This window comes from Mesoplodon densirostris, chromosome 1, assembly GCF_025265405.1.
Source record: "Mesoplodon densirostris isolate mMesDen1 chromosome 1, mMesDen1 primary haplotype, whole genome shotgun sequence".
Lineage (NCBI taxonomy): Eukaryota > Metazoa > Chordata > Mammalia > Artiodactyla > Ziphiidae > Mesoplodon > Mesoplodon densirostris.
The window spans coordinates 29,220,706-29,246,944 of record NC_082661.1 but is presented as its reverse complement, the minus strand read 5'-3'; the positions used below and the strand labels follow the sequence as shown (position 1 = coordinate 29,246,944).

Below are 26,239 nucleotides of genomic sequence, written 5' to 3'. Positions count from 1 at the left end.
AACAAGAAGGGTTAAGGCAAAAATTAACACCAAGTCAGGATCACAGGGAAGGCTATCTATTGGTCGACCCTAGGATAGGAAAGCAATAATAAGAGAACTCCTGGGGGTAAAATAGGATTAGGAATTCAGTAGTGAATGTACCCCCACCCCAAAACCACCCCTGCACTTTCAGCACCATCAACTTAAAACTTCAGTACATGATACTCATCTTTTCCTCACCTGTCCTGGTACCATCTTTCTCCCAGTCACCTGGACTTAACTCCTTGGCATTATCACAGTCTTTTTACCCACAATAGCTGAGCAACGACAAAGTCTTCCCTCTTCCTGTTCAATGTCTCCCATGCCCAGTGCTAGCACTGGTCTTTTCCTCCTCCATTCCAAGCCTTAGACTACAACCCTATCCCTGCTGCCATTCAGGAGCCTGTACTGGTTTCACAAGGCCCCGGAGAGAGCTTATGCTCCTCTGCCTAGAGTGCACAAAATCTTTCAAAATCAAGGCCAGACCTACCTCTCCAGCACCTCTCTCTCTGTTCATTCATGTGATCACTCCGCATCTCTGAAGTGCCCAGTTCATTCCTGCTTCTGTGCCTTCAACCACCACAACAACCCCACCTGAGCATCCTTCTCACCAAATGAGGTACTTTATATAAAGCACCTGGCACAAAAGCAGAGCCCAGGAAAGTTCCTTTACTCCAGCAGTTCTTCACCTTGGCTGCACATTAAAACCACCTGGGGAGCTATCCGTACCCCAGACAAAAAAATCAGAAGTTCTGGGGGTGGTACTGGGCGTCAGTATTTCTTTTAAGTTCTTCAGGATATTCCAACTACAGCCATGCTTGACAACTACTGCTCTAGCCCCCAACCATTCACTACTACCCCCTCCTTTATGAATGTTCCCAGCCAGAATTTTCCACTCTTACAGCACAAAATCTACATTACAGATTGTGCTAAACAGAACCATCTTAACTTTTGATTTGTATAATACTCGATAGTTTTACAAAGTGCTTACATATATTCTTTTTTTTTGATATCTTTTTTTTAAGAGCTTCAAATACTTGGTTTTTTATTTATTTGTTTATTTATTTATTTTTGGCTGTGTTCGGTCTTCATTTCTGTGTGAGGGCTTTCTCTAGTTGTGGCAAGCGGGGGCCACTCTTCATCGCGGTGCGCGGGCCTCTCACTATCGTGGCCTCTCTTGTTGCGGAGCACAGGCTCCAGATGCGCAGGCTCAGTAGTTGTGGCTCACGGGCCTAGTTGCTCCACGGCATGTGGGATCTTCCCAGACCAGGGCTCAAACCCGTGTCCCCTGCATTAGCAGGCAGACTCCCAACCACTGTGCCACCAGGGAAGCCCCGCTTACATATATTCTTATTTGAGTTTCATGTCAATTCACAAATAGAAGCTCAGCAGGTACTACTATCCCTGTTTTACAGATAAGAACACTGAAGTCCTGAGTTAAGTGACTTGCCCAAGGTTACCCAGCTGGTAAGAGACACAGCTATGATAAGAATTCAGGCCCCTTGACCTCAGAGTTCTTCACCTCTGATGGGGTTAAAGATGGGCATCATGGAGGGGGGTGGTATTTAAGCAAGCGACCTTGAAAGGTTGCAGTAGGATTCAATGTTCAGGAGAGAAGCTGAAGGGTAAGGTACAGGTGAAGGCAGCAGAGTTGAGTTATTCCTAGAACAGAAAGTAGACATATGTAACTGGAGCAGGACTTGGCCATTTCGGGGGAAGTGGAAGTTGGACAACATCGCCTGCTTTAGTGCCTTTTTTTTTTTTTTTTTTTTAGTTCAGCAGAGAATTCCCCAGGGCAGGTAACTTTGCGCTGGATCGAGATGGGCTGGTGCAGGTCCAAACACTCACGTAAGATGTGGCGCTCTGTCTCCGCCTCCACAGGTGGGTGCGTCTCAACTGGAGAGACGAGGGGAAGTGCGTGTTTTGCCAGATCTACCGGCACCTACATCCTAGGGGCATCCTGGTCCTGGAGCCCCAGCCTTGGTCATCCTACGGCAAGAGAAAGACTCTCATGGAAACAATCTACAAGAACTACCATCGAAGTCAGCTGAAGCCAGAGCAGTTCACTTCCTATCTGACATCCCCAGAGGTGGGCTCCTCCAGCTAGGAGCTTGTGGCCACACCCCACAACACCTTCAAAGACTTCCAGTGTCCTGTGTAACTGTTCCACAAGGCCCATCCCCCCAGCCACTAAGTGGCCTCCTGAACAGACAGTGTGAAGAAGCTGCCCGCCGCTACAAAGGACCTGGGGGAAGAGGAAAGTATCCCAAGGTCTTTTCTTTCTGGCTCCAAAGATAGTTTCCTCTCTTGGATCTGCAGAGAAAGCCTTTCCTGTGTTGCTGCCCCAGCCTCTTCCCTACATCTCTGGCGCCTGAGCAGCAAGCCCGGCTGTGCTGGAGTCACCATCATCTTCCTCTCCCCCACTCCACTGGGCTGGATGGCACGGATGGTTTGCTGACCTCTGTTCTCCTGGGGCATGGGAGGTGGTGGGTATCAAGTTCTCTAGCCTCTTCCTCCTGTTGTCCCAAGGAGAGATTCCCATTTCTCCTCGGCTCTTGTCCTAGCTGTGTCTCAGTGGACCACGGATAGATGGACTGAGGGTTAAGAGGGGAACGTTGCTGGGGAGGCCTGCAGGTACTGTGAAAATCCTTCCCTCTGCCGTCCCCCACTGGGAGAGGGGGGATTGGGTTTGGAATGTGAGAACGGCACAATAAACTTGATGTTTAGGGCAGTGCTCCCACTCCCCCAAAAAACTGGAGGTAAGTGGTGCTCTGTGTACATTTGGCCTTGAGTCTATAAGGCAATGGCAGGGGAGTCAAAGGTTTTGAGCAGAGGAGGGAAAGGATGAAATCTACATTTTTTTTTCTTTCCTGCTTTGTATTCAACCTGTTCTTTTTATATTCTAACCATGCCTGAACTCGCTACCAGTCCAGGTATGTAGATGTGGAGAAAAATCAGATGGAATCTCAGGCAGTTCTCCATAAATGAGAGCTCTAAAGCAATCAATTCCTTTTAGACAGGACTGGCACAGCAAGCAGGGTGAAGGAGTAGAGAGGGAAGCTACAGCAACTCTCTGCTTGAGCAGTAAAGTGGGACCTGACCTGAGACACAGGCAGTGAGAATAAACCTCTTACAGAACACAGTTCCATGCTGGGCACACAGTAGGCTTCACACACACACACTACACTTACAGCAAATGAAACACCTGCTGGCCTTCTCATCCATTTGGGGGATTTTTCAGGGGAGGTATCAATGATGCTTGGGCCACTTGCTCTGGCACCTCAATGGTGGGAGACGCTGGACTTTGCTAAAGGAAGAAGAGATCTGAGGGCAAAAGGACACCTGCATCACCAGTGTGGAGTGGTGGCTTAGCCAGGAACTCTACCTACAAACTCCATTTTGGGAGGGATCCTTGAGACACCCAATTTGGCCCACAAAGGCAGGACTCTCATATTCCAGGGGACTGGTAGTGAGGATGGGACTCCCATGCAATAAGGCTCTTGGAAAGCCTACTGCATCCAATGTCTACAGTGGAGTGTGGCACAAAATGGATCTATAGGAGGCAGGGAGGAAAGACAGTTCATACTTCCAAAATAGTGAAGGGTCCTAGCATGGAGGTCCAATTTCCCCAAAATACCGCCAGGAACATCCAAGAGCAAGAGTCAAGGTAAAGGCCTCCTTTGTATTGGGCAGGAACTGACATCCTTCCGGGAAGATGGGCACTGGAGCAAAGGTTCAGCCTTCCCAAACCCAGGGCTCTGGTCTCCCAAGTCTCCAATAGTCCCCACTTCTTTCCAGGCTTATGTCCTTCCCTCTCCCGCCAAACAGAGATAGTCCCTTCCGTCCAGCATTCTCCACCAAGCCCTTCAAACCTTGTCAGCCTGTCTCATCTGCTGGACTTCCCAGCTCCTACCCATCACAGAGTATAAACTGATCCAGCCGTCGAAGGAGGCAGCAGAGAACACTGGAGGGTCCCGAGGGCACCACTGCACATCCAAGCACCAGCTGCTCAGTGTGGGTAGCTTATACACCACCTAATATGAGGGAACACAACCATTAAGGAAACCTTGACTTAGGTAAGGAAACCCAGAACACACAGGTGCAGCCGGGACTCCCCATCCAGCATGCCCACAGAAGGGCCAGCCTACCTCGCTGCTCCCCAGGTTCCAGCACAAGATCTGGTTGTCCTTGGCACTACTGAGCAGTAGCTCAGCATCAGCCTGACTCCATGACACTGACAGGTTCCCCCTAAAAAGGAAAGGAAAGAGGAACTAACATTTGCTGAACGCCTACTGTGAGTAGGGTGCCTTATGTATCTTGGATAAATCTCATCCCCCCAAAATGAGCAGTCTGACTTCATTTTACAAATGAGGAAAATGAGGCTTTGGAGGAAATTAAGGAACTTTCAGCAGTCAAGCAGCCAGAACCCAAGTCAAATCCCAGAGTCTGTGCACGATGCACTATACCACTCTGCCTCCTACAGGTCACTGAAGGATGGTCTGCTTCTCTTCCCTGATTGTAGGGTAGGAATTATGAATCAACATGAATCAGGCAAGCACCCATCCCTATGGGTGCTTTTAGCCCAAGAGGGCAGTGAGGACCTAACGCTCAAAAGTCCCCAAGGGGCATGGCCCTTGAGTTAGAAAGAACAGACTATGGGGCTGCTTTCTCTGCTGTAGGCCCAAGAGCTACAGCTTCAGAGGCAGGCCTGTTCACAGACAAGACAGGAGCCAAGGTTCTCTTATTAAGAACTCTTGAAGGAGGCAACCTAATCACCTAAAGAAATGAGTACCATCCTCAGATCAGAGCTTGGGGACTCTCCCAGGGGGACTAAACATTGGCTCCAGTATTTCTCATGACCCTATCCCCACTCTCATCTCTGGAAGTTAGATGGAAACTCAGGCTTTTTCCATAACCTCTGGGTCTAAAGGAACTCCTCTTGATTGGAGCTGGAACTAGAACTGGGTAACTATGTGTTCACTGGGATAGCTTTGAAGCCAGGGAGAATGTCTGGTAGCCAAAGTGAGGCATGCATTGCCTTCTACCCAGGTCATTTATGCCCCCACCCTCTAACAAGGATGTGGATGGGGTTTGAGATGCTACCTGCTGTGACTCTCCAGCACCTTCAGGGGTGAGGAGGCAAAGTGCAAGTCCCACAGATGAATTACTGGAAGACGATCATCTTCTGAACATAGCACCAACTGGGTGGCTATGTCTGGGTGCCAGGCCAGGCCTGAGCAGTGCATCTGTGAACAAAACAGACCCCAATGGGCAATGTAACCTGACTCTTCTGGTTATGAACCTTTTTTGTCCAGCTGAAATGGGACCTCTCTGAGGGCAGTTTTTTTGTCTCTCCTATGTGACTGGGAACACCACAGCCATCGGGGAATAGGTGATGACCATAAGCAAGGAGCACCAGAAGCCTCCAGATCAGATCAGTTTAGCTTCCCTAAGCTTTCACTCTCAATGGAAATCTGCTATGAGGCTGAATCCACAGGTGTAACAGCCGAAAGCAGAACCCTGGCCTGGGGGAGAGCAGCTCCAAAACTAGGCCTGAGAGAGATAGCAGAGCCCGAGCCTATATTCTGCCTGTATTCAACTCACCCTGTTGCTGTGATCACTGACTTTGATGATAGCTTCATTCTTCCTGAGATCCCACACGACTGCCTTGCCGCTGGGGTGAGCAGAAGACAGAACGTGTTGAACTTGACGGTTCCAAGAGAGTGCCTTGATGTCTTCAGGGGCTGCTGAGGCAGGTTGGGGGGGGCAGGTTGAGGACAACCTGTCACCCCTGGACCAAGAAACAGCTGCTCTTCCACTGCTCCCAACCACCCACAGAAAGGCCAAGAGTAGACATGGGGCTATCCAAACCAAGCCAGTCTCGGGAAGCTGGGAGGGTAGTTTTCCAGAGAGGATGCTTTAGGAAACTGGTGTAGAAGCTCAGACGGACAGATGCACTTGGGTTTTACTCCTATCCCAAAGTGCTCCTGAGAGGATAGAGTCAAGATTTTAAAACAGCCCTCTTGTCTCTGACAAGAGAGAGAGGGGGAGGAAAAAGGTGAGGGAGGGAGGGAGGGAGGGAAATATAGACACCCAAGACCCCCAGAGAGAATGAGGCAGAGAGAAAAGCCATTGATACTTTTAGGGCACAAGGTGCTATCATATTCATACTGAACTTACCTCACGATACTGTAAGCATAAGAAACAAAAGCGAGGAAGAAAAAGATGGGCCCAGTTACAGACTGACAAGATAGGTACACTCAGAGACAGACACACACGAGTCCCCCAACCGCATGGGGGAACCAGATACAAAAACAATGCTGATCCTCCCACAAAAAGGACAAGGGTGTATCTGGGTGTCCTACTCTTGCCCCTGGTCAGCTAAGCTCAGGGCCCAAGCTTGCCTAAGCTATACTACGATAAACGGTACGCTCACGCCTTCTCTCAGTGTCTTTTATTCCCCTCACCCTTCTTCATTTGCCTTCCAGAAACCCCTAGGTCAGTTAATGACCACAAGCCACCCCCAACCCGTCCCCACCCGACTCCAACTCTCTATTATCTGGCTGGTAGGCAGCACATTAGTCTGTGGAGCTTTAGTGCCCTCCAGTGGTGAAGATGGAAATCTCCTGTGCGCTGGCTGCCTCCAGAATTCAACGCTCCCCGGTAAAATCAGGTGCACACTCTTAAGCAGCAGCACCAGAAGGCTCCTCACCTGTGACTTGGATCCTGGGGTCATTGGCACACTCAGGTTATTCAAATCCCAAATGAAGATTTCTGAATCACTGGCCCCTGAGGCCAGGAGGTTGCCCTGTATGAAGGAACAGGCCTTTGGAGACCCGCCTTCCCAGGAAGAGATGAGAGCAGAAAAGGGGGAAGGAGACCCACATGCGGGGCTCCCAAAGCCACCCCCACAACAACCTGGGAAGGGCTCAGAGTTAGAGACCACAGGTCACAAGCAAACGCTTCCCTTCAGATCTGTCAGCCGTGTCTGATTAACTGAAATGTAGTACCTGGAAAGGATTAAAGTCAAGGGCTCTGACAGTCCCCGTGTGCTTCTGTATCTGGGTAATCACAGGCTCCTTTCCCGAAGACAGGATGTGGGTCACATTGTATAGAGTAAGCATGCCATCATCCCCGCCGCCTGCAATAACCCCGGAGCCTTCCAGAAGCCTGTTGCCAAAGCTCCCCCAGATCAGCTTGTGAAACCTACAAAGAGGAGGAAATGGCATCAGCACCAACTCAGGTCCATGTCAATAAGTAGAGAATGGGCATCTTTGTCAGCCTCTGACGTTATGCAGGCATCCCCACCCTTAGTCAGGGCCTGCCTGTCTCCCTCATTTCCCCGTCACAGAACAGAGGTCTCCTCTGCCTGGTCCTCCTTCCCTTTGGCTGAAAAAATGTTCCATCTATGTTACACTAGAAGCCAGGAGGCCACTGCCATGGGGCTGGGGGAGGGGTGCTTTTTTTGTTTTTGTTAATATTATTGGGTTTAATATAAACCCAGTGATTAACACTTCAAATAAATTACTTTTTAATCCTCCCAACTCAAATAACAACTAACACTTATTTTGATAACTTCCTATGTACTAGGCACTGTTTTAAGTGCTTTATATGTATTAGCTGATCAACAACTCCATGAGGTATTAACTCCATTTTCAATTGAGGAAACGAGGCACAGAGAAGTTGCGAAACTTCTGTATATACAGTTAGTAATTTCACTCCCATTTGACACCTAGGAAGTGACAGAGTCAAGGTTCAAAGTTAGGCCCATCTTATGCCAAAGCCTGAGCTCTTAACCATCATAAAATACTGTCTTCTATTTAGAGCAAGATCCAAACTCTTCTACACCTGAATAGAAGCAGGTTCCTTAGGCCAACAGTTGCTGTCCCCTCTTCCCTCTTAAACTGGAAGTGAGAAAAGATCTAAGGACTTTCCCATCCCATGCCTCTCCCATGTGTCTAGTCCACTGGAACAACCATGTGGATTCAGTGGGCCAGCCCTAGAGACACAGAGGCACAAAGAATAAATGCACCATTTGGGAAATACTTTTCTGGCTTTCTGAGCATCTTTCACACAAGAAAGAGATGGACCCTGGGCTCCCTGCACACAAGTATGGGTCCCCTGCAAAGCCCCTAGGGAAGGCATGTGAAATCCCCAAAGCCTCACAGGTGGTCTGTCCTCCATTTCACTTGGCTATCCTACTAGACAAGGATATTTCCGCAGCCTTCCGAGAAGCCAGATTTCACATTGAATGATGTCATAAGATCTCTAACTGAAATCAAATGTTCCCACACCCTGGGAACAATCAGCAAAGAAATTGAATGGGGCGACCAGGCAGGAACCTGTTTGGCCAGTCATTATTGCAGAGCCAACCTGTCAAAAGTGAAGAGCTGAGCACTAGTTCAGACCAGGTCAGCATCTGAACAAAAACAGCAGAGCTGAACAAACAGTGGGTCTAAAGCTACGTCAGAAAGGCTATATTTTCTAAGGTTGCGCTGACCTTAACAGGACAGAAGAATGTGTTCCACGCTGGCTGCAGAGGCTGCCATGTCTTCCAGGGGCTAGAGCTCAGCATGGGCAGAGGGCAAGTCAACAGGGTGGGCAGAGGGCAAGTCAACAGGTTAGCCAGAGAAGCCTCTAATAGGTCACACCGGAAGCAGAGGTAGGTATGGCCATGGAAATTCACATGGGAATGCAGTGACCTACAACATGACATATAAAATCAGGGTAAAAGGTACCTGAGACCACATGGGAGTCATCAAAGGGTCGGAGAAGAGGGCCCAGTTACTTTAGAGTGGCTGAAATGCAGAATACGGGGTGTGACAAAATGATTTTTCTTTGTGTAAGCATGCAGAAAGTACATTCCTATTGTTAACACTTCACTAGTAAGGGTGAAACTGGAGCCCGAATAGCTGTGATAGACAACACCTGGGAGAGGGGGAACACCTGGGACGAGTCAGGCAAGGAAGGAGACTTGATCAATCATCTCTGCCCTGCAAGTGGACAGCTGTGTGTGTGTGTGTGTGTGTGTACAAAAAGAGAGCACACAAGCATGTGAGCAAATGTGACAAAACATTAACAACTGATGAGTCTAAATGAAGGTATATGATTGTTCATTGTACTATTGTGCAACTTTTCTGTGTTTGAATATTTTAAAAATAAAAAGTTATAAAACAAAAAAGATGGCCTTTGGCCTGCAAATAGGAACTAAGAGATTTAAGTAGAAGGTATAGGGAGACGAGTTTGTATAGGAAGGTGGGAACTTTGAAAACATGAGAATACAGGTGGAATTCTCTGCTAAAGAGTTTCTCAGGATAATGATGGCAATGATGGAGACCATATGGCATCACAGAATGAGGGGTGGCACCTAAAGAAAATACAGGTTCCTTGATTCCCACCCAGACCTTGTGAAGCAGAATTTCCAGAGACAGGCCCTCTACATTTCTAATAAGAGCCCCCCAGCTGATTCTAATAAGCTGCCGAGGTTAAGAACCTCTGTACTAGATACATCAGACTGCACACCAGCATAGAACAATGGGAAGAAGTTGAATGCATAAAGATAGAACCAGCCCCAACAATCAACTCATGGCTATGCTCCTGGCAAAAAGAGAAAGACAAGGCTGGAGAGAATAAACTGAGACCTGTGAGATCAGAACGTCACACCAGCTAAGCTCACCTGAGGCCAAGCTTCAGCTACCTTATGATTAGGAGTATGTGCTGTATAAATTCTTGCTCCCATGATTTCTGTACTTCTTTGTTTTGGATTTTGATTTTATTTGCTTAGTGAAGTTCCTTAAGAAAAATCCCAACCTCATGTTAGTGGATTAAAGTGAAAATGAGTTTGTCCACATCCTGGCCAAAATAACTGAGGAAATCCAAGTTTCCTTAAAAGTCAGACAGATGAGGGCAGTGCTCCAAGCTGGAGAATAAAGACACTGGGGTGGAGCGATGGCTGTCTGAGAGGAGAACTACTTTTCTGAATGCCTAGTATGCACCAGGCTACTATGTGCCAACTATGTTACTCAAATTTACAGTAGAGAAAACAGGGTCAGAGAAGTTAAATAATGTGTCTGATAGGACAGTAGATGGCAAAGCTGGGATTTGAACCCAAGTCTGTCCAACAACAAAGCCCATGCTCTCTCTCCTCTGTGATCTTGATGTCTCTAGAGAGAAGGCAAGTCTTAGAAACAAGAAAACTAGGAGTAGTACCAAAACGATCTTTTACTGCTTAGTGTTGTCCCTTACAAAGGCACCTAAAGAGGGGTCACAGTGCTCCCCAAGTAGCTAGAACTGAGATAAAGGTATTGTAAGATAGATCACCTACTTTCTCCATGTTACTAGAGGATGGGTCAGACATAGGTTACAGAGGCCACTCAGAGATCTAGAACCTCAGTGTAGACAGAGGTAGAGTGCAGCAAATCACCCACTGAGCCCTGAACTCATTCAGCCATAGCAGCTATGTCCTCAACTCAAAAGTCAATACATAAACAATGTATTATTCTCCCAGATAGCTTTCTTCTTGAGTGAGATTCATCTAACAAACCAAACATCTCTTGCTTCAGTGCACATGCTAATCCATATTGATTCTGATTGCATCCAGTGGCATTAATCCACACACTCTCTTCACCCTATTTATAGCTTAAAGCTGTCCCTTATCTTCACCCATACCAGTGTTTCAGAACATTTCTCTTTCAGTCAGGTATTTCTAAATAGATAATATTTCTCTGATACACCATGGGTTGAGGATAAGGGGATCTTCAGGATTCAAATGTGGTTGAGGCATGGGTCTGGTAAAAAGGGCAGGCAATGGAAGGGGGAAGACTTTGAAGAGTATGTATAGTTAATAATAAAGAGATACAGAGAGGCATTTGTTAAAAAAAAAGGAAAAAAGGAAGGAGACTAAGCTAGAAAAAGGGAAGGAGAGATTGAAGATAAGACTTAAATTTGGAGTTCAGTAGATTCTTAGAAGTCATCTTGTACAACCTCTTCTTTACATATAAGCGAGGAAACCTAAGATCACTGATGGAATTCAATTTGCCCAAAGTCACATAGTTTTAGCCAAGGTAGCAACCCAACACAACTGTGTTTTCCATTAAACCAAACAGAAGATGACACAGAAAAGAGGAAAGCATAAAGCAAAGGATGGGTTGCCCTTTGTCTACCCTGATCATCTTGGTCAATTGTCTGTGGTGCTGACTTTTGAGTAAGTGACCTAACCCAGGCTGGAATGGAAAGAAGTGGGTGTCTTAAACCCTGGAGGGTCTAAGGTGATTTCTTCAGTAAGGCCCCAACCGAACTGTGTCAAAGGTAATCCCTTAGGTCTTTGAGAATGAGAATCAATCTTTAGACACAATTATAGAGGTGGAAAAAGGAAGCTAACTGTACCATTTGTTTTGGTTATAGTCCCCAAATTCCTGCAGGGTAGAGAAGGGTGTGAGGTGATGCTTCATGATTCCTGAATACAGTACCAACATTTCAAAAAGGGTCCCTTCAACCTAGTTGGCTGCCAAACAAACAGATTGTTACCCTTGGAAAGCTCTTAAAGCACTAAGACTAACTGAAGGCTAACTATAACAAACTGAACTGGTGGACATGAATGCTCCATTTGGTAATCCAGAAGGTTCTAATATCATTCATTTATTCCACAGATATTTTTTAACCACCTAATGACAGGCACTGTTCTAGATGCTAAAGATATAGCAGTGAATAAAACAGACAAAAATCTCTGCCTACATGGATCTCAGGATTCAGTTTCAAGGTTTCTTAAGCAATTACATTGCCTCTTTCTTAGGAACTCCTAGCCCTAAGGAGCCACTACTGTGCTGAAGCTGCTGCTTGGCTGGTCAAAGAAAAGAGTCCTTGCGCTCACTGCCCCTTTTCTTATCTTCAGGAGTATAAACATTATTAAGTTAGCTCACCCCTTTCAGCAGCCCTTTCCGAAATGCTTGCTTAGAGGCTAAGAATATCTCATCATTACTGGTAAACCTGCCAAGGCCTGCTCTTCAAAAGGTAAAGGTACTGGAAATACAAAGAAATGTTAAAAACTGCAAAATAAGGGATACCATAACAAAGTGATATAGGAGCTCAAGAGAAGGAGAACAAAAACTAACTTTCATTATTAGGTTAAACCATGAAAAGAAAGAAGAGGGTACTTCTGTCTAAATAACTTAATCTAATCACTCAGATGGACCAAAAAATGCACAAGAAGATGGAGAGTTGCATTCTAGACCAGCAATCTCTAAAGTGGGATGGGCAAGATAATCCTCTGGGCTGTAAGAAAAAGATTTATATTTTTAATATTAAAAAGTAGTACAGTAATACATGTATATTATTTATACTGAATATATACTTGAGTACAGTGAATATTCACATTTTTCCTGATTGTACAAAAATTTAGAAATCATTGATTCAGACTGTAAGCCTCATCTTTACACAACCTGTAAAAGAACAGTTGAATAATAGAAAGAAGGTAGGTTTTGGAGTAAGACAGGCCTAGACTTAAATCCTAGCTTCTCAGAGTTTTGGTTCTCTCCTATGTAAAATGGGAATAATGGTATTTATTGGTTAGGCTCATTTTGAGGAATGAATAAGACATTATACAGAGCCCCTAGCATAGTGCCTGGCATGTATACATGTGCTTGGTGAATGCTAGTACCCAGCCCTGTAAGCCTGCCAGAGCCATGAAATCCATGAGTGCCCTATCGGTACCTGACAGCAATGAGGAGAGGATCATTCTTTCGCCTCCCACTGGCAGACAAGGAAATACCGTGTAAGGCTGTTATCGTCACAAGAACCAAGGGAGAAAGGAGCCAATTCCTCTGCATTCAGAGACAGATCAGGTACTTGTGGCTCCAGGCTTCTGTGAGGCGTCTCTATCACATGATTCTGCATGACGCTGCTGCTGCTGACCACAAAGGTTGGAGTGGGTGTTTTCAAAATCCTCTTGCAAAATAAACCCAGAGTTAACTTCTCTCCTACTTAAAGATCATTCTCCCCTCACTTGTCTCCTCATGAGCCCTGAGAAGCACATACTACTCCTGGGATTCCCCATCAGGGTCTACAGCAGGATCCACCCTGCATACCCATCAAAAGTTCAGACATAGTACCTGCTGGAGGGAGAAAGGACTCCCTTGCGTTTCAAGTCCAGAGAGGGGTCCCTGAAATCAACCTCAAAGATTTCCAATGTGCCATCTGTACTAAAGGAGGCGTCTAGCTGCTGGGCAGATGTTCCTAGGCACAAGAAAAGGCAGGAAGAGGCAGCAATGAGCAACAATATATGCATGGATTTGGGGTATAAATGGTTAAGCAGTAGAGAAGAGGAGGAACAGGAGAGGACTGGAATACCCTTTTCAAATGGTAGCTCCAAAGAAAGCAAGAAAGCATGAGGTGCTTAGCCTTAAGCCAGAGTCCAAGGTTACCCCCAGGTACCAGGAACTCCTAATATCCCTTTGCATATGCTGTTAGCCAACCCCAGATTTCCATGACTCTAAAACTTTCTCTGAAGCACAATCAAGAACCCTGGATACTAGGTCTCCCTTCAACCTATGTACTCCAGTGGATCCTTATCCACAGTATCACCATACCTGTGGCCAGATACACAGGGTAGTGGCTAGCTGGGCTCCACACTTGGACAGCTGGCCGCTCAAGTTCCTTCAGCTTCATGTTCTGTCCTGTAGGTGGCAGAAAAGTGACATGGCCCTCAGCCTACTGAAAATAGAAACCAGCAAGTTTAAGGGCCAGATCAAGGGGAACACCTGTGGACATGAGAGCTTGTTTCTCTCTCACCACCAAAGAATGGGGCATTTTGGGGCAACACAGGGTAACAAATACATGACCGTCTGCAGATCTGTAATGACAGTTCATTTTCCCAGTTACTGAAATCTAATGCTTTAAACCGTAAAAGATATTCAAATACACTGGTTGCCACAGGCCCAAGGGTGATGATAACCATCAAACCAAATAATCTCTCAGTGACCCTATCCAATCCCTTGGTTTTAAACATCATCCATATGTCGATGACTCCCAAATTTATATCGGCAACACAAATCTCTCCTCTGAGCTACAAGTTCTTATATACAACTGCTAATCAAATATTTCTACTTGGATATAGTAAAGATACCTAAAAGTTAATCTGTCTAAAATGGAATTCTCTATTCCACCATCTCACCCACCCATCTGTTCTTCCTTCAGTTTTCTTCATTTCAGCAAATGGTACCACTACCCAGCCAACTGCTTAACCCCCAAACCTGAAAATCACCATAGATCCCTCCTTCGCCCTTATTCCCTTCTAATCCATCATTAAGTCTTCCAAATTTTGCCTCCAAAATATATCTTAATCTGTCTATTTTTCTCCATCTTCACCACTGCTCTATTTGAAGATACTATCATCTATCACCTAGATTACTGGTCTTCTCCCTGCTACTCATCCCTGTCACCCAATTCATTCTCTGCATAGCAGCAGGAGTAAACTTTTAAAATCAAAAATTGGATTTTGGCATTCCACACTTAAAATTTTTCAGTGGCTTCTATCACACTCAGAATAAAATGCGAACCCCTTTGATCCCTGCTCAAAGGCTCTAGCCTACCACTTCAACTTCATCTCTTCCTACTCTCCCCCTTACTTATTGTGCTACAGCTGCATTAGCCTTTTTTCATTTCCTGGCTTTTCCCCACTTTAGAGCTTTGTAAATTCTGTTTGCAGAATTTGACAGCTTTTTGTTTCATTCTCTGCATGACTGGTTCCTTATCACATCTTTCAGGGCTCAGCTTCTCACTCCTCAATGAGGTGATCCACCCAATCAAAAACAGACTCCGTTTTTTCTTCTTAGCAATCTATAATTATAGATTTATTTACATCTACATTGTTGGTATTGTCCACTAATAAGTTAACTCCATGAGAGCCAGCACTGTGTCTGCTTTGTTCTCCATGTTATAACTAGCGTCAGAACAATGTCTGGCACATAGTAAGTGCTCGATAGTATTTTATGAATGAAGGCAGACATCTATTTTAACCCGGTAGTTTCCAAACCAATTCTAACACATACTCAAGGTGCCATCCCAACAGGCTAAAGCAGCAGGGAAGTTTAAAAAAAAAAAAGCTAACACTGAACTTGATGGAGTAAACTTGGGACCCACCATGACCTGCTTGAGCAAGCCACAGCCAGGTTAGTCTTGACCTACCAAAACAAAAGTTTTATTACTTAATAATATCAAATGTACTCTCCAGCTTGAAGAAAGTTTAAGGCTGCCAACTCAGCCGAGGTTTCCCGGGGACCTCTAAACACTTGAGGAATATTCGGACAAGATTGTACATCATACTACACGGTCACCAGTGCCACCTGCTGGTCAATACCATTTTCACGTTTCTGGAGAAAGGTCTCTTAAGCGGGAGCTGAAATTAGCCGTGTGCACTTGACCTGCATATCTCATTTAATTCTCACAATGGTTCTGGGCGGTCAGTACTGACACTATCCGCATTTTACAAAGAAGAAAACTGGCTAGGCCAAGCTGTGCACCCCAACAGCCTCCAGAACCCAGTGCTTTCAACCATTATACCAGTCTAAACTAAACTCCATTAAGTGTTTAAACCCCAGCCTACAAATTGGGAAGATGGGCTTTTAATCCACTTTGTTCAAAGACATCTGTTCACAAAAAAGGTCCCCGCTGCGGTCAGAATGCCGGCGGCCGGGGGCGTTAAAAGTGGGAGAGCTATGACCACTCAACCAAGAGCTGGACACGCTCGTGCAGTGAAAGAGGACGCCAGCTACCCTTGGCTGTCCAGTCCCTCCGGAGGATGGTCGGCCTCCCCCGCGGCGCGCCGGCATCAGCACTGACAGGCCTTCCCGCCCAGGCCAGGCGCAGAGACCCGTTGCCGACACTGGGCCCAGGCCAGGTCAGGGCCCAGGATTGTTGGGGGAGGCGCCAGGGCAGCGCTGGAGAGAGGCCGTCTTCGGGCTGAGGCACCCAGGCGCGGCAGGGAGAACGAGCCGAGTGCGTCCGAGAGCAGGGCAGGCGTCGTGGGGTCCCCTGAGAGTCACACCGGCAGGAGCCCCGGGAGCGGGGCGAGCCGGAGTGCCAGCGGAGGGCGAGCGCGCCCCGGCACCCTCCCGAGAGATGGGCGGCGCTCGGGGTCCCCTGCACGGCCTCCCCTCTCAGCGGCCCCGTACAGGCGGGGAAAACCAACCTGCGCGGAAAGCCCAGGCCAGGGGTCTGGTGCAGCGGAGCCGGAGCCGGAGCCGGAGCCGGTGGTCTCTCTGTGCTACGGAGCTCAGCAGAGAGCTGTGGATGGCGGCTGCGGAGGGCCAAAAGTAGTTCTGGCCCGCAGGCCCCACCTCCCACACGCGCCGCCAGGCGCCAGGCCCAGCACCCCGCTGACCCACGGAGAACGTTCCCTAATAGGATTATAGCTTTTAATCGGGCCTCCCTCACCTGTCCTGTGATTGCTCAGTGGGTCAGATCCCGCGACCAGTAAGTTCTGGTCTATTCAATTTGAGTCAGGCTCTGCGGGCAACCTCTGAAAAGGGAAAATAACTCATTATTTACTTATTGAAGCGGAGAAGACCCGGCCCTAGCTCCAGGGGCTCTCAGTGGAATCCACTTAGTTGAAAAGGTAAAAAGCAATCTAGGCCATAAGGAGCGGTGACTTTCTGCAGCCCAGCAACTGGTGCCCCCAACCGTTGGTTGAACTAATTAAAAGCTATAGATGGGCGGGGGGCGAGGTACCAGGGGCTATTCTGGAAGGTTTCAGGGACGAGACAGGTGTCATATGTTGGGGCTTCAAGAAGATGGGTGAACTCCCAGGGAGGAGGAAAGGGCCCAACCGGCTAATAGCGCCCTGGTGTTTCCCATACCATGAATGAAAGGGACTACAGTTGGGGGTGTGGGCTGGATTCAGATTGTGGAATACCAATTCAACTCTGCAGGTAATTGGGAGTTACTGAAAATTATGGGCAGATATGCAATAAGATTATATCAGACTAGCAATATGGATCAGCATGCAGAGAGAACAGAACTGGAGGCAGGGAATCAAATTAGGAGACTAATAGAACAATCCAGGTACCAGGTGATGAAAGACTGGATTAACATAGTGGCAATGATTGTAAAAGAAAGCTGGACAGGCTCTTGTGACCGATAAAAAGTTGGAGGGGGGGTGATCATATATATTTTTTATATTGATTGAGGGAATTATGGCATTTCCAAATAAAATGTTCTGTAGGCAGCTGAAGATCTTAGACCTAAGTTATATGATTTAAATTTTTAATTTAATGCATGAATTCTACCACCATATTCCAGCCTGATATACCCCCAAAGATGGTGAGCTGGTTATCTTAAGACTTATGACGTGGCCCCAAGTCATTGTGACACAGCTCTAGATTTCCTTTTCACGTGGACATGGGAGTTTTGAACTCAGGACAGAAAACAATTTAGGGCATTGGTGGTGCCTGCCCACTCTACGTACTAAGTATTTCTTGAACTTCTTAGCACAACAGTGGATGAGAAATAGGGTTGAAAACTGAACCTCAGGCAACACCTCGAAGTAGGGAATGAGGCCGAAGTGTCACTGGAGTGCTCTGAAAGAAATCTGAACCAAAGGCATAAGGTCACAGTTTCAAGTAGGACATGATTCAAAAAAAAAAAAAGTAAAGTAAAAAAAGTGCACCCTTCTCTCAACTCAGACACCTTAGAAATTCTTTTCACCTCGTTTTACAAATGCCAGTCTCCTCTTCTAGGTAACTTCTTGAAGGCAATTATTTTCTTGTTCAACTTTATATCCCCAGGACCTATCAGTGTCTGATATATATTAGGCAGACAGACGTTTGTTAAATACTTATCAAATGCTCTAAAGGACAGAGAATGAAAACATATAAAAAGCAGTGGAGACCTTCAAAGAGAGGCATTTCAGTAGAAGAACCCACTCCCTGATATCATAAAGGTCTTTCACTGACTGATACCACTAAAGGACCCCTTATCTAGCATAAATGGACTTGCTTCTACAGATCATGTTGAATGTATGCTTTTTTATGAGACAGGTTTTCAGGCAATATCATTGTAATTTAAGAAAATGTCCCTAAAGGGAAGAAAAGAACATAAATTGGTTCTCTTTTAAACAGATGCATTGAAATAGATGCTCAGGGCCTCCCTGGTGGCCCAGTGGTTAAGAATCCGCCTGCCAATGCAGGGGACATGGGTTTCAGCCCTGGTCCAGTAAGATCCCACATGCTGCAGAGCAACTAAGCCTGTGCACCACAACTACTGAGCCTGCGCTCTAGAGCCCGCGAGCCACAACTACTGAGCCCACGTGCCACAACTACTGAAGCCTGCGCGCCTAGAGCCCGCGCTCCGCAACAGAAGCCACCACAATGAGAAGCCCACGCACCGCAACAAAGAGTAGCCCCCACTCACCAGAACTAGAGAAAGCCCATGCACAGCAATGCAGACCCAACACAGCCAAAAATAAATTAATTAAAAAAAAAACTTCATTAAAAAAAAACCAGACCCTCAGAAACATGGTTTTTCTCTTTCTAAGGCTATTATAGGAGCTTGGATGAATCATTAAGGTAGTGAAAGCCATGTATAGGTTCGGTAATAAGTCAATGACTATCCTCTAATTAATAAACATAGGTAATGTCAATTTATCCATTTATAAGAGTCTAGGATTCAGAAGTTGCTTTGGAATAAATACATATTCTTTCTTTTTTTTTTTTTTTTTTTGCAGTACGCGGGCCTCTCACTGTTGTGGCCTCTCCCGTTGCGGAGCGCAGGCTCCAGATGCGCAGGCTCAGCGGCCATGGCTCACGGGCCCAGCCGCTCCGCGGCATGTGGGATTCTCCCAGACCAGGGCACGAACCCGTGTCCCCTGCATCGGCAGGCGGACTCTCAACCACTGCGCCACCAGGGAAGCCCCTTTCTTTTTTTAAATTGAAGTATAGTTGATTTACAATGTTGTTTTAAATAAATACATACTTTTAAAAAAATTAATTATTTTTGGCTACGCTGGGTCTTCGTTGCTGCACACGGGCTTTCTCTAGTTGCGGCAAGCAGGGTCTACTCTTCGTCGTGGTGTGCGGGCTTGTCATCACGGTGGCTTCTCTTGTTGCAAAGCACGGATTCTAAGTGCAAGGGCTTCCGTAGTTGTGGCACACAGTCTCAGTAGTTGTGGCTCACGGGCTCTAGAGTGCAGGCTCAGTAGTTGTGGCACACAGGCTTAGTTGCTCCATGGTATGTGGGATCTTCCCGGACCAGGGCTCAAACCCGTGTCCCGCGCGTGCATTGGCAGGCGGATTCTTAACCACTGCGCCACCAAGGAAGTCCCAAATACATATTCTTGTAAGAGATATAAGACTAGAGGCAATCACAGCCCTAAGCCAGTCCCAAAACACCTATTTATCCTATAATATACTTGAAACACGTTAGAGTATTGTTTTTTAGCTAACCACTTATTATTAAAAAGGTTTTTTATGGGAAATAAATCTTGTTCCAACTTGTGAAGTCAGGAACGTATCTTCCTTCTTCCGCAACCCTGTAGATGGGGAAAGGAGCTACCCTTACCACCTGCTGTACAACTGGAACCCTCAACTACTTTTCCCAGTGAAATTAGCAAATCAACATCCTCAACTACTTTTCCCAGTGAAATTAGCAAATCAACATCTTCTTGTGCTTAAGCAATGGCTACTCCTGGGGAAATGAGGCACAGATACCACAGTACTAAGTTTTATTAGCGATTTCATTAAGGTAAAATCTCTAGGATTGAGGGAGTCAGTTACGGGGCACAAAGCCCACGAAGCCTCCTCAGATCTCATAGTGAACCACCGGCTCAGGTTCTTTGTTGGGATCGCCACCTCGTTCCAGGTACAGATTATTGTAAGGATACTGCTTTGGTCCCTAAGAAAAAAAACACAGGTCAGCAAGAACAACATATATCTATGTAGCCAATACCTGGCTACACCCCACTCTGAGTGAAGAATCACACACAGTAAATGGGTACATGGTAGCCTTTGGTCAGACCCAGCTGGGCTAGAACAGCAGGGACAGCACTCCTCTTCCCCGCTCAGCCCAAGGCAGAAAGAAAGCCTAGATTGTAAGAGAAGTGGTGCCTACAGTTTGTGTGTGTGTGAGTGAGAGTGAGAGAGAGAGGGAGGGAGGGAGAAAGGAGAAAGAGAGAGGGAGAAAGGGAGAGTGTGAGGGAGAGCTTTCTAAATGAGACGATGCATCCATCCATCCCACTCTCTCTCGGGGTCGAGACAGACTCAATCTCCTTTAAGTCACTCAGCCTCTAATGGTTCCACCACTAAAGTGGCCTAGCAAATGAGGCGTGCAGGAGCAGCAGTGGGGGAAAGCACAGAGGAGACACGGCTCGGACGTGCTTTAGGGGCTGCTGGCTTTACCAACAAACAGCTGTCAGAGAACACAGCTCAAGGGGAGGAGAAAAGGGTGATGTGCTTACAGAACTGAAAAATGGAAGAGCCACACTGTGTTTCTTGCTCTCCTGAAGTGAAGTTGGCGCTCACACCAGCCCTATGTGCACTCTCCAGCCTGGGGCCCCTGGGGCTCGGTAGGAAGCCTTGTGTCAGTGCACACAGACACACACACTACCATTAGGACATTGATTATCTCAGCACAGGTAGCACTGTGCAGCCAACTACAAACACGGCAGCCTCCTGCTTTCAGTTCCTTTCCTCACAATCTACCCTGTAGACTACTCCCAAATTAATCTTCCTAAAAACCTAGGCTTCATTATGGCATTCTTCTGTTCAGAAACCCAACATGGCTCCCTGCTGCCTAGAGGCAGACCAAGTCATCCCTGTACCCCCAACCCTTAGCACCTTCTGTACCTGGTGCGTGATAGGGGCTTCATAAATATTTACTGAATTAGTGCATTACTATACCATCAAGTCCAGATCCCTTAGCCATGCAACCTAACTGATCAAACTCACTTCACAATATTTTTTTTTAACACAGCAGTTTCGACAACTGATTTCCCAGGACATCAGAATTACCTAGGAACTTGTTAAATATTGATTCTAGAACCCCATTCTGGAATTACTGAATTAGGCTCTCCAGGCAGTGGAGCTCAGGAATCTGAATTTTTAGTAGCTCTCCAGGTAACCAGTGCAGCTGGTTATCTAGGAACTATTTATAAGCCTATTCCACTCCAGCTAACTCACTGCCCTCTTCCTTTATTCTATTTTCTCTTGCCCCAATGTTCTCTTCAACTTCTCCCCACCATCTAAAAAATATATATTTTAGCATCTAGCATAATCCTTCTCCTTAACAGCACCTGATACCCCCAGCATACACATTCACTACACATATATATACACAAAAACTGTGCCAAATTCCTATATATATGTTCCAATGTTGCTCATGTCATGTATCTAAATTTTCTTCTTATCCAAATTAAATGTCCTTAAAGCTAGACAGTATATTTTCTTTTTTTAAATTTATTTACGTATAGTTGAGTTACATTGTTTGTTAATTTCTGCTGTACAGCAAAGTGATTCAGTTATACATATATATACATTCTTTTTCATATTCTTTTCAATTATGGTTTATCACAGGATACTGAATATAGTTCCCTGTGCTGTACAGTAGGACCTTGTTGTTTATCCATTCTATTTATACTAGTTTGCATCTGCTAATCCCACACTCCCAATCCATACCTCCCCTACCCCCCTTAGCAACCACAAGTCTGTTCTCTACAGACAGTATATTTTCTATGTCCTTTACATTCTCTAAAATCTAACTGTCCATGCTTGCCGTAAACATTTAATTGCTTCCAGTACCCTGTAGGAAGTGCCCTTCACACCAACAAAGGATAAGCTTTCAACTCGAGATTCCCTGACTCTACCTTAAAAGATCACTTGCTGAAATATTATTAAGTACAGTTCCCAAAATGGCAACTCTAAAGACTAGCTGGCTTCTCCATTCTCATTCCTCACCTAGTCCTACAGTTTCTTCTCACTCAGACTGATCCAAGATGCAGGCCAGTGGGTAGGACCCTCTATAGGCCTTACCAGGAAGTCAAGCTTGGTATTGGCTGGATCCCTACTCCAGAGACTTCATTCCCTCAGGAAACAAGGCTAAGTAAGTGTGGCTGAGGGAGCACTTCTCAGATACTCACCACAGGCTGGTAGGTGGGGTAAGTCTCCCCCACCCAAAACATGAACAGCATGAAGGCCACGAAGCCGAAGAGGTGCTTACACATGAGATTCCAAGAAACAGGAGTGGGGGACGTGTCCACACGGTTCCTGATATACATGTCTAGGTCCCAGTGCATCTGAGACAAAAAGGCAGATCACTGTCACATACTGCTCTTCCTGCAAAAGGCATGCAGTCCAGAGCGATTAGAGCCTCACAGAAGGCTTGAAAGGCATTCTACTGCCCTGGGCAATATTCTGAGAGCCACATCTGAGATACTGTGGCCCACAGGACTGGATGCTGGCTTATGTCTAGGTTCCGCTGACCAGAGACAGCTCAATCATAGAAGTTCACAACTCTTACAATACAGAGCTTTGACTCTTACGATACAGAGCTTTGATTACTCCCAGACATCCCATTCCACACACCACACAGGCAACATCAGATCTCAGATTGCTGGACCTCGCTTCCTTGGGCAGAAAAGTGCCATTTGAGCTACAGAAGACATAAGGAATAGGAAGGAAGGTGAAATGGGATATGGTTCTCTCACCGGTTCACCCCAGTTCAACCGCAGGTCTGGGTGGTCCCAGTCATACCATGGATCCCTCTCCTGCTGTGAGCGGTCAGGGAGCTTTGGGTAGTCACCATACCTGAGAAACAGCAAGAACTTCTGGACAGGGCTCTGAGCAGCCTCACTCAGACAATTCACAGTCTCCTCATCTCAGAGATGAAAAACCAAGTGACAGAGGTAACTGCCTCCCCTAAGGACAGAGGAACTGACCTTCAAATCAAGATCTCAATTTTTTCCCTGAGGTGTACATATTGAGAAATGCTGAGTTAAAGGGCCACTGGTAAATATCCCAAATTTCCCCCCAAAAAGACTGTGCCAGTTTACATTCCTACAAACGGTATAAAAGAGATCCATTTTCCTGAATGCCTTCCAATACCAAATTTATCATTAATAAAATGTTATTGGATAAGTGAAAAAAAATCTCAATTTTTACTCACTAAGCACAGAATAACCGAAGAAGTCCAAATTGTCATTAAAAATTTATGTCAAACTCTGAAACATTTTAACATATGTAAGCTTTTCTTATCTTCTTTCAACAGAAAGAAGAAAAGTCATGCAATGTCATAATGTTAGTGCTGAGAAGGAATTTAACAATCAATCACTCTGTTTCCCCCATTAGACAGAAAAAGAAACTGAAGTTTAGAGTCTGAACCTAAGATCACCCAGTTAATTGGAATAAAAACAAAAGGGTACAGATTAGAAAAGCACTTTTCATAGCAACTGTGTTTCTCAACCACAGAGTTGACATAACAACTCCAAGTCTCAAACACCTCATGGGTCTTCATGATAAGCTGGATTTTTCCCCAACAAAACCAGGTTTAACTTATACAGACTGCTACCGAGGCTGCTCTTGTCCACAACACAATAAAAGACATAGGAAATGATGACAACTAGACATGTGTCACAGAAAGTGATTGGAAAACAACAAGACGAATAGGAGCTGCTGAAACCACGGCTGAAAGAGTGATGCTAGGACAGAAAATGAGCGTGATGGTAATCAACTCAGACAATTAACCACAGGGATGTTACGGGGGTGCGGGGGCAAAACCATCAACTGGAGTAAGGGAGTTGGCTAGTTAATCTGCTTTAAAGTTGCTATGACTTCCACAGCGCTAACTGCAAAATATTTCTTAAAAGAGAGATATACACGATATAGAGTACTCCATCTACAAATACGGTTCTCATGACAGGAATCCAGCTCCAGCCTGGTCACGTGCCTGGATGACAGCACCTGAGCCCAGCAGATGCTCAATCTAAATGAAACTTTGCGCTCTGGATGGAGCCAAAGAAGGTTCCTGCTATTCAGGGGTCCTCAAGGGAGCTATTAAAACCTCAGCTTCCTCATTTGAGGAAACAGCCTGAGCCAAGGAGAAAATTGAAGTCCTCTCGGCTGCAGCTGCTCACCCATCCCCTCCCACCTCCCTCCACGGAGAAAAGCGCCCACACCGTTGACTCTGAGGGGTCACGAAAAGGTTCGGGGAAAAGGGTCAGAGTAGAGCTACCCAACCCAGCCGAACTTCTCCCATCACTACCCAGGTGCGAGCAGACCCTATCTCACCCCATGCCATCATCTGGGTACGGCTCGTAGTCTTCCACCCGCATATTATACTTCTTGGCTGCGGCAGCCCGTTCTTCTGGGGTCCTGGGATAGGGTCCCGGGAGCATGTCCTTGGTAATGTGGGAGGCTGGAGAGCAGATGAGGGCACGTCAGAATTGACCCCATTCCTCCTGCACTCTGAAGGCTTCAAGCTGCGGTGGCTGCAGAGACCGGAGCCCGAGGCTTCGAGGGACCAGCAGACCCTCCACATGTTTTTCTGAATACACCAACTCCACCTCCGCCCTTGCCCGGACTCGCCCGCCGCGGTATCCACAATACCCACCCTCCGTCCGACGCACCAAACCTCAGGCACCCCTCTCCCACACTGAGGCCTCGCCCGTTCTCGCGGACCTGTCCGTGCACCCATCGGCACCACGTTTCGGGATGCCCTTTGCAGCCATCGGACTCCCAGGACCCCCGCCCTGGCCGCCGCCATCTTCACCTTCTTCTCGTTTCACCCCGCACATGCGCAAAGACCTTGTCACGGCGGCTGAGCCGGGCCAAACGCGACAAGGGAGAAAAGTCTTAAGGGTTCAATAAGGGCGGGGCTTAAACGGTGCTAGGAAGCCAGAGGGAAGATGAGCGGTTGGATAGAGGCAGAAAGGGAAAGCAGGAAGGAGAGAAAAACAAGCAGGTCACTGCTTTGACATTTCAGATTGTTATGTCCCTTTTCTACCTCAGCTGACTTAGACGCATCCAGGGATAACGGGCACTCAGAACCTGAGCATCTCAGGTAGACAGCTGACCCACCTACCCCAGGACCGGTAGAAGTAAAAGGAGCCTGTCAGTCTCTTTTCTGACTGCTTGCCTTTTTCCTCTCCTTCACTGGCAGTTCCTCCTTCCATCCCCAAACGTGATCATTCTTCAAATTCAGCCCTTGGTCTTGTTTGTTCTTGTTTTGTTTTCCAAATTAGTTATCTACTTCAGTTAGATGCACGGTGCAACACACAAATTGGCCCCGAACTGGTTCTTTTTTTGTTGTTTTATTTTGGCCGCGCGGCTTGCGGGATCCCGGTTCCTCGACCAGGGATTGAATCCGCGCCCTTGGCGGTGAAAGCGCTGAGTCCCAACCACTGGACCCAGGGAATTCCCCCAAACTGGTTCTTCAGTTTCAGTCTCGGGTTTACATCCGAATGTCCCAGTCACCTCAACCCAACAAATGTAAAACCAATCCTATCATCTGAACCCACCTCAGATTTGCTAGAATTCGCTCAGATTTACTAGGACTTGGATAAATACATTTCAAGCCGAATCACAATTAGCCGAACACTAGCCTAACAAAAGAATTGGGGGGGGCATTATTGTTCGCATATGAATATGTGTTAATTTTATTTACACAAGTATGATTTGAATAATTTACAGTACAAATATGCACATATTTCCAGGAAGTTTTAGGGTGATCACTGTTTTGGAGTAGAATCCATTATTATAGACATTCCCCAATATATATCAGAGCAATAAAAACTGATATATACTATTTAGTATATGAATTTGGGGGAGAACTACTTTACAGCAACTTGCCCTCTTGTAAATGAGAATTGAATGGATGTTCAGAATGGTTGGACATCTGCATTCAATCAATAGCAAACACTGATCTAATTCGGTCAAGATAGACAAAAATGCCTTTAAGTAGGTGAGATGGTGACACAGGCAGAAAAATCAAATGGTGCCAAGCAAGAGAAAACCGTCTTTGATTTCGAAAGAATTCAAGTTGCCATATATCTTTTGCCGAGGCTTTCGGAGCAACCTTTACCCAACATCTATCTATCGGACAGTTGCTTTTCCTTCTGACTTCCTTAGGTGGGTCAAGTTTGCGTTTCTCCCCATCCATCAGTGTAAAATTTAATGCCCCACTAAACTTGCCTCCTTCTTTGCCTGTTGTGTAGGCCTGGGCACACTGAGGCAGCAATAATTTG

At 46.3% G+C, this 26,239-nt stretch overlaps 2 protein-coding genes across 2 annotated transcripts in view; both read right to left on the bottom strand.

Moving 5' to 3' along the window:
• The window catches only part of SEC31B (SEC31 homolog B, COPII coat complex component), a 34,022-nt gene extending 17,751 nt beyond the window's left edge, over window positions 1-16,271 (bottom strand). Inside the window, 13 exon segments of the mRNA XM_060100734.1 lie at window positions 3,210-3,244; window positions 3,247-3,300; window positions 3,303-3,342; window positions 3,891-4,052; window positions 4,167-4,266; window positions 5,122-5,264; window positions 5,623-5,762; window position 6,674; window positions 6,731-6,826; window positions 7,029-7,224; window positions 13,125-13,248; window positions 13,602-13,688; window positions 16,202-16,271. Coding sequence (XP_059956717.1) covers window positions 3,210-3,244; window positions 3,247-3,300; window positions 3,303-3,342; window positions 3,891-4,052; window positions 4,167-4,266; window positions 5,122-5,264; window positions 5,623-5,762; window position 6,674; window positions 6,731-6,826; window positions 7,029-7,224; window positions 13,125-13,248; window positions 13,602-13,680 — 1,170 coding nt within the window. The 5' untranslated portion in view covers window positions 13,681-13,688; window positions 16,202-16,271.
• Window positions 16,272-19,715: 3,444 nt separating this feature from the next.
• NDUFB8 (NADH:ubiquinone oxidoreductase subunit B8) lies at window positions 19,716-24,805 on the bottom strand. Its single transcript, XM_060100710.1, has 5 exons — window positions 24,675-24,805; window positions 24,285-24,411; window positions 22,706-22,805; window positions 22,139-22,294; window positions 19,716-19,899 (listed from the first exon to the last, which is right to left on the bottom strand). The coding sequence occupies exons 1-5, from the start codon at window positions 24,757-24,759 to the stop codon at window positions 19,807-19,809; spliced, it is 561 nt and encodes a 186-aa protein (XP_059956693.1). The 5' UTR covers window positions 24,760-24,805; the 3' UTR covers window positions 19,716-19,806.
• Between the last annotated feature and the right edge of the window lie 1,434 nt (window positions 24,806-26,239).

Bases quoted from the DNA above. Each gene is read 5' to 3' on its own strand.
- NDUFB8 (XM_060100710.1), bottom strand. From the start codon at position 24,759: ATGGCGGCGGCCAGGGCGGGGGTCCTGGGAGTCCGATGGCTGCAAAGG. The intron at 22,806-24,284 runs GTGAGATAGGGT...GCTGTTTCTCAG, and splicing joins TACCCAGATGATGGCATGGG to GTATGGTGACTACCCAAAGC. The intron at 19,900-22,138 runs GTGAGTATCTGA...TTTTTTTCTTAG, and splicing joins ACCCCACCTACCAGCCTGTG to GGACCAAAGCAGTATCCTTA.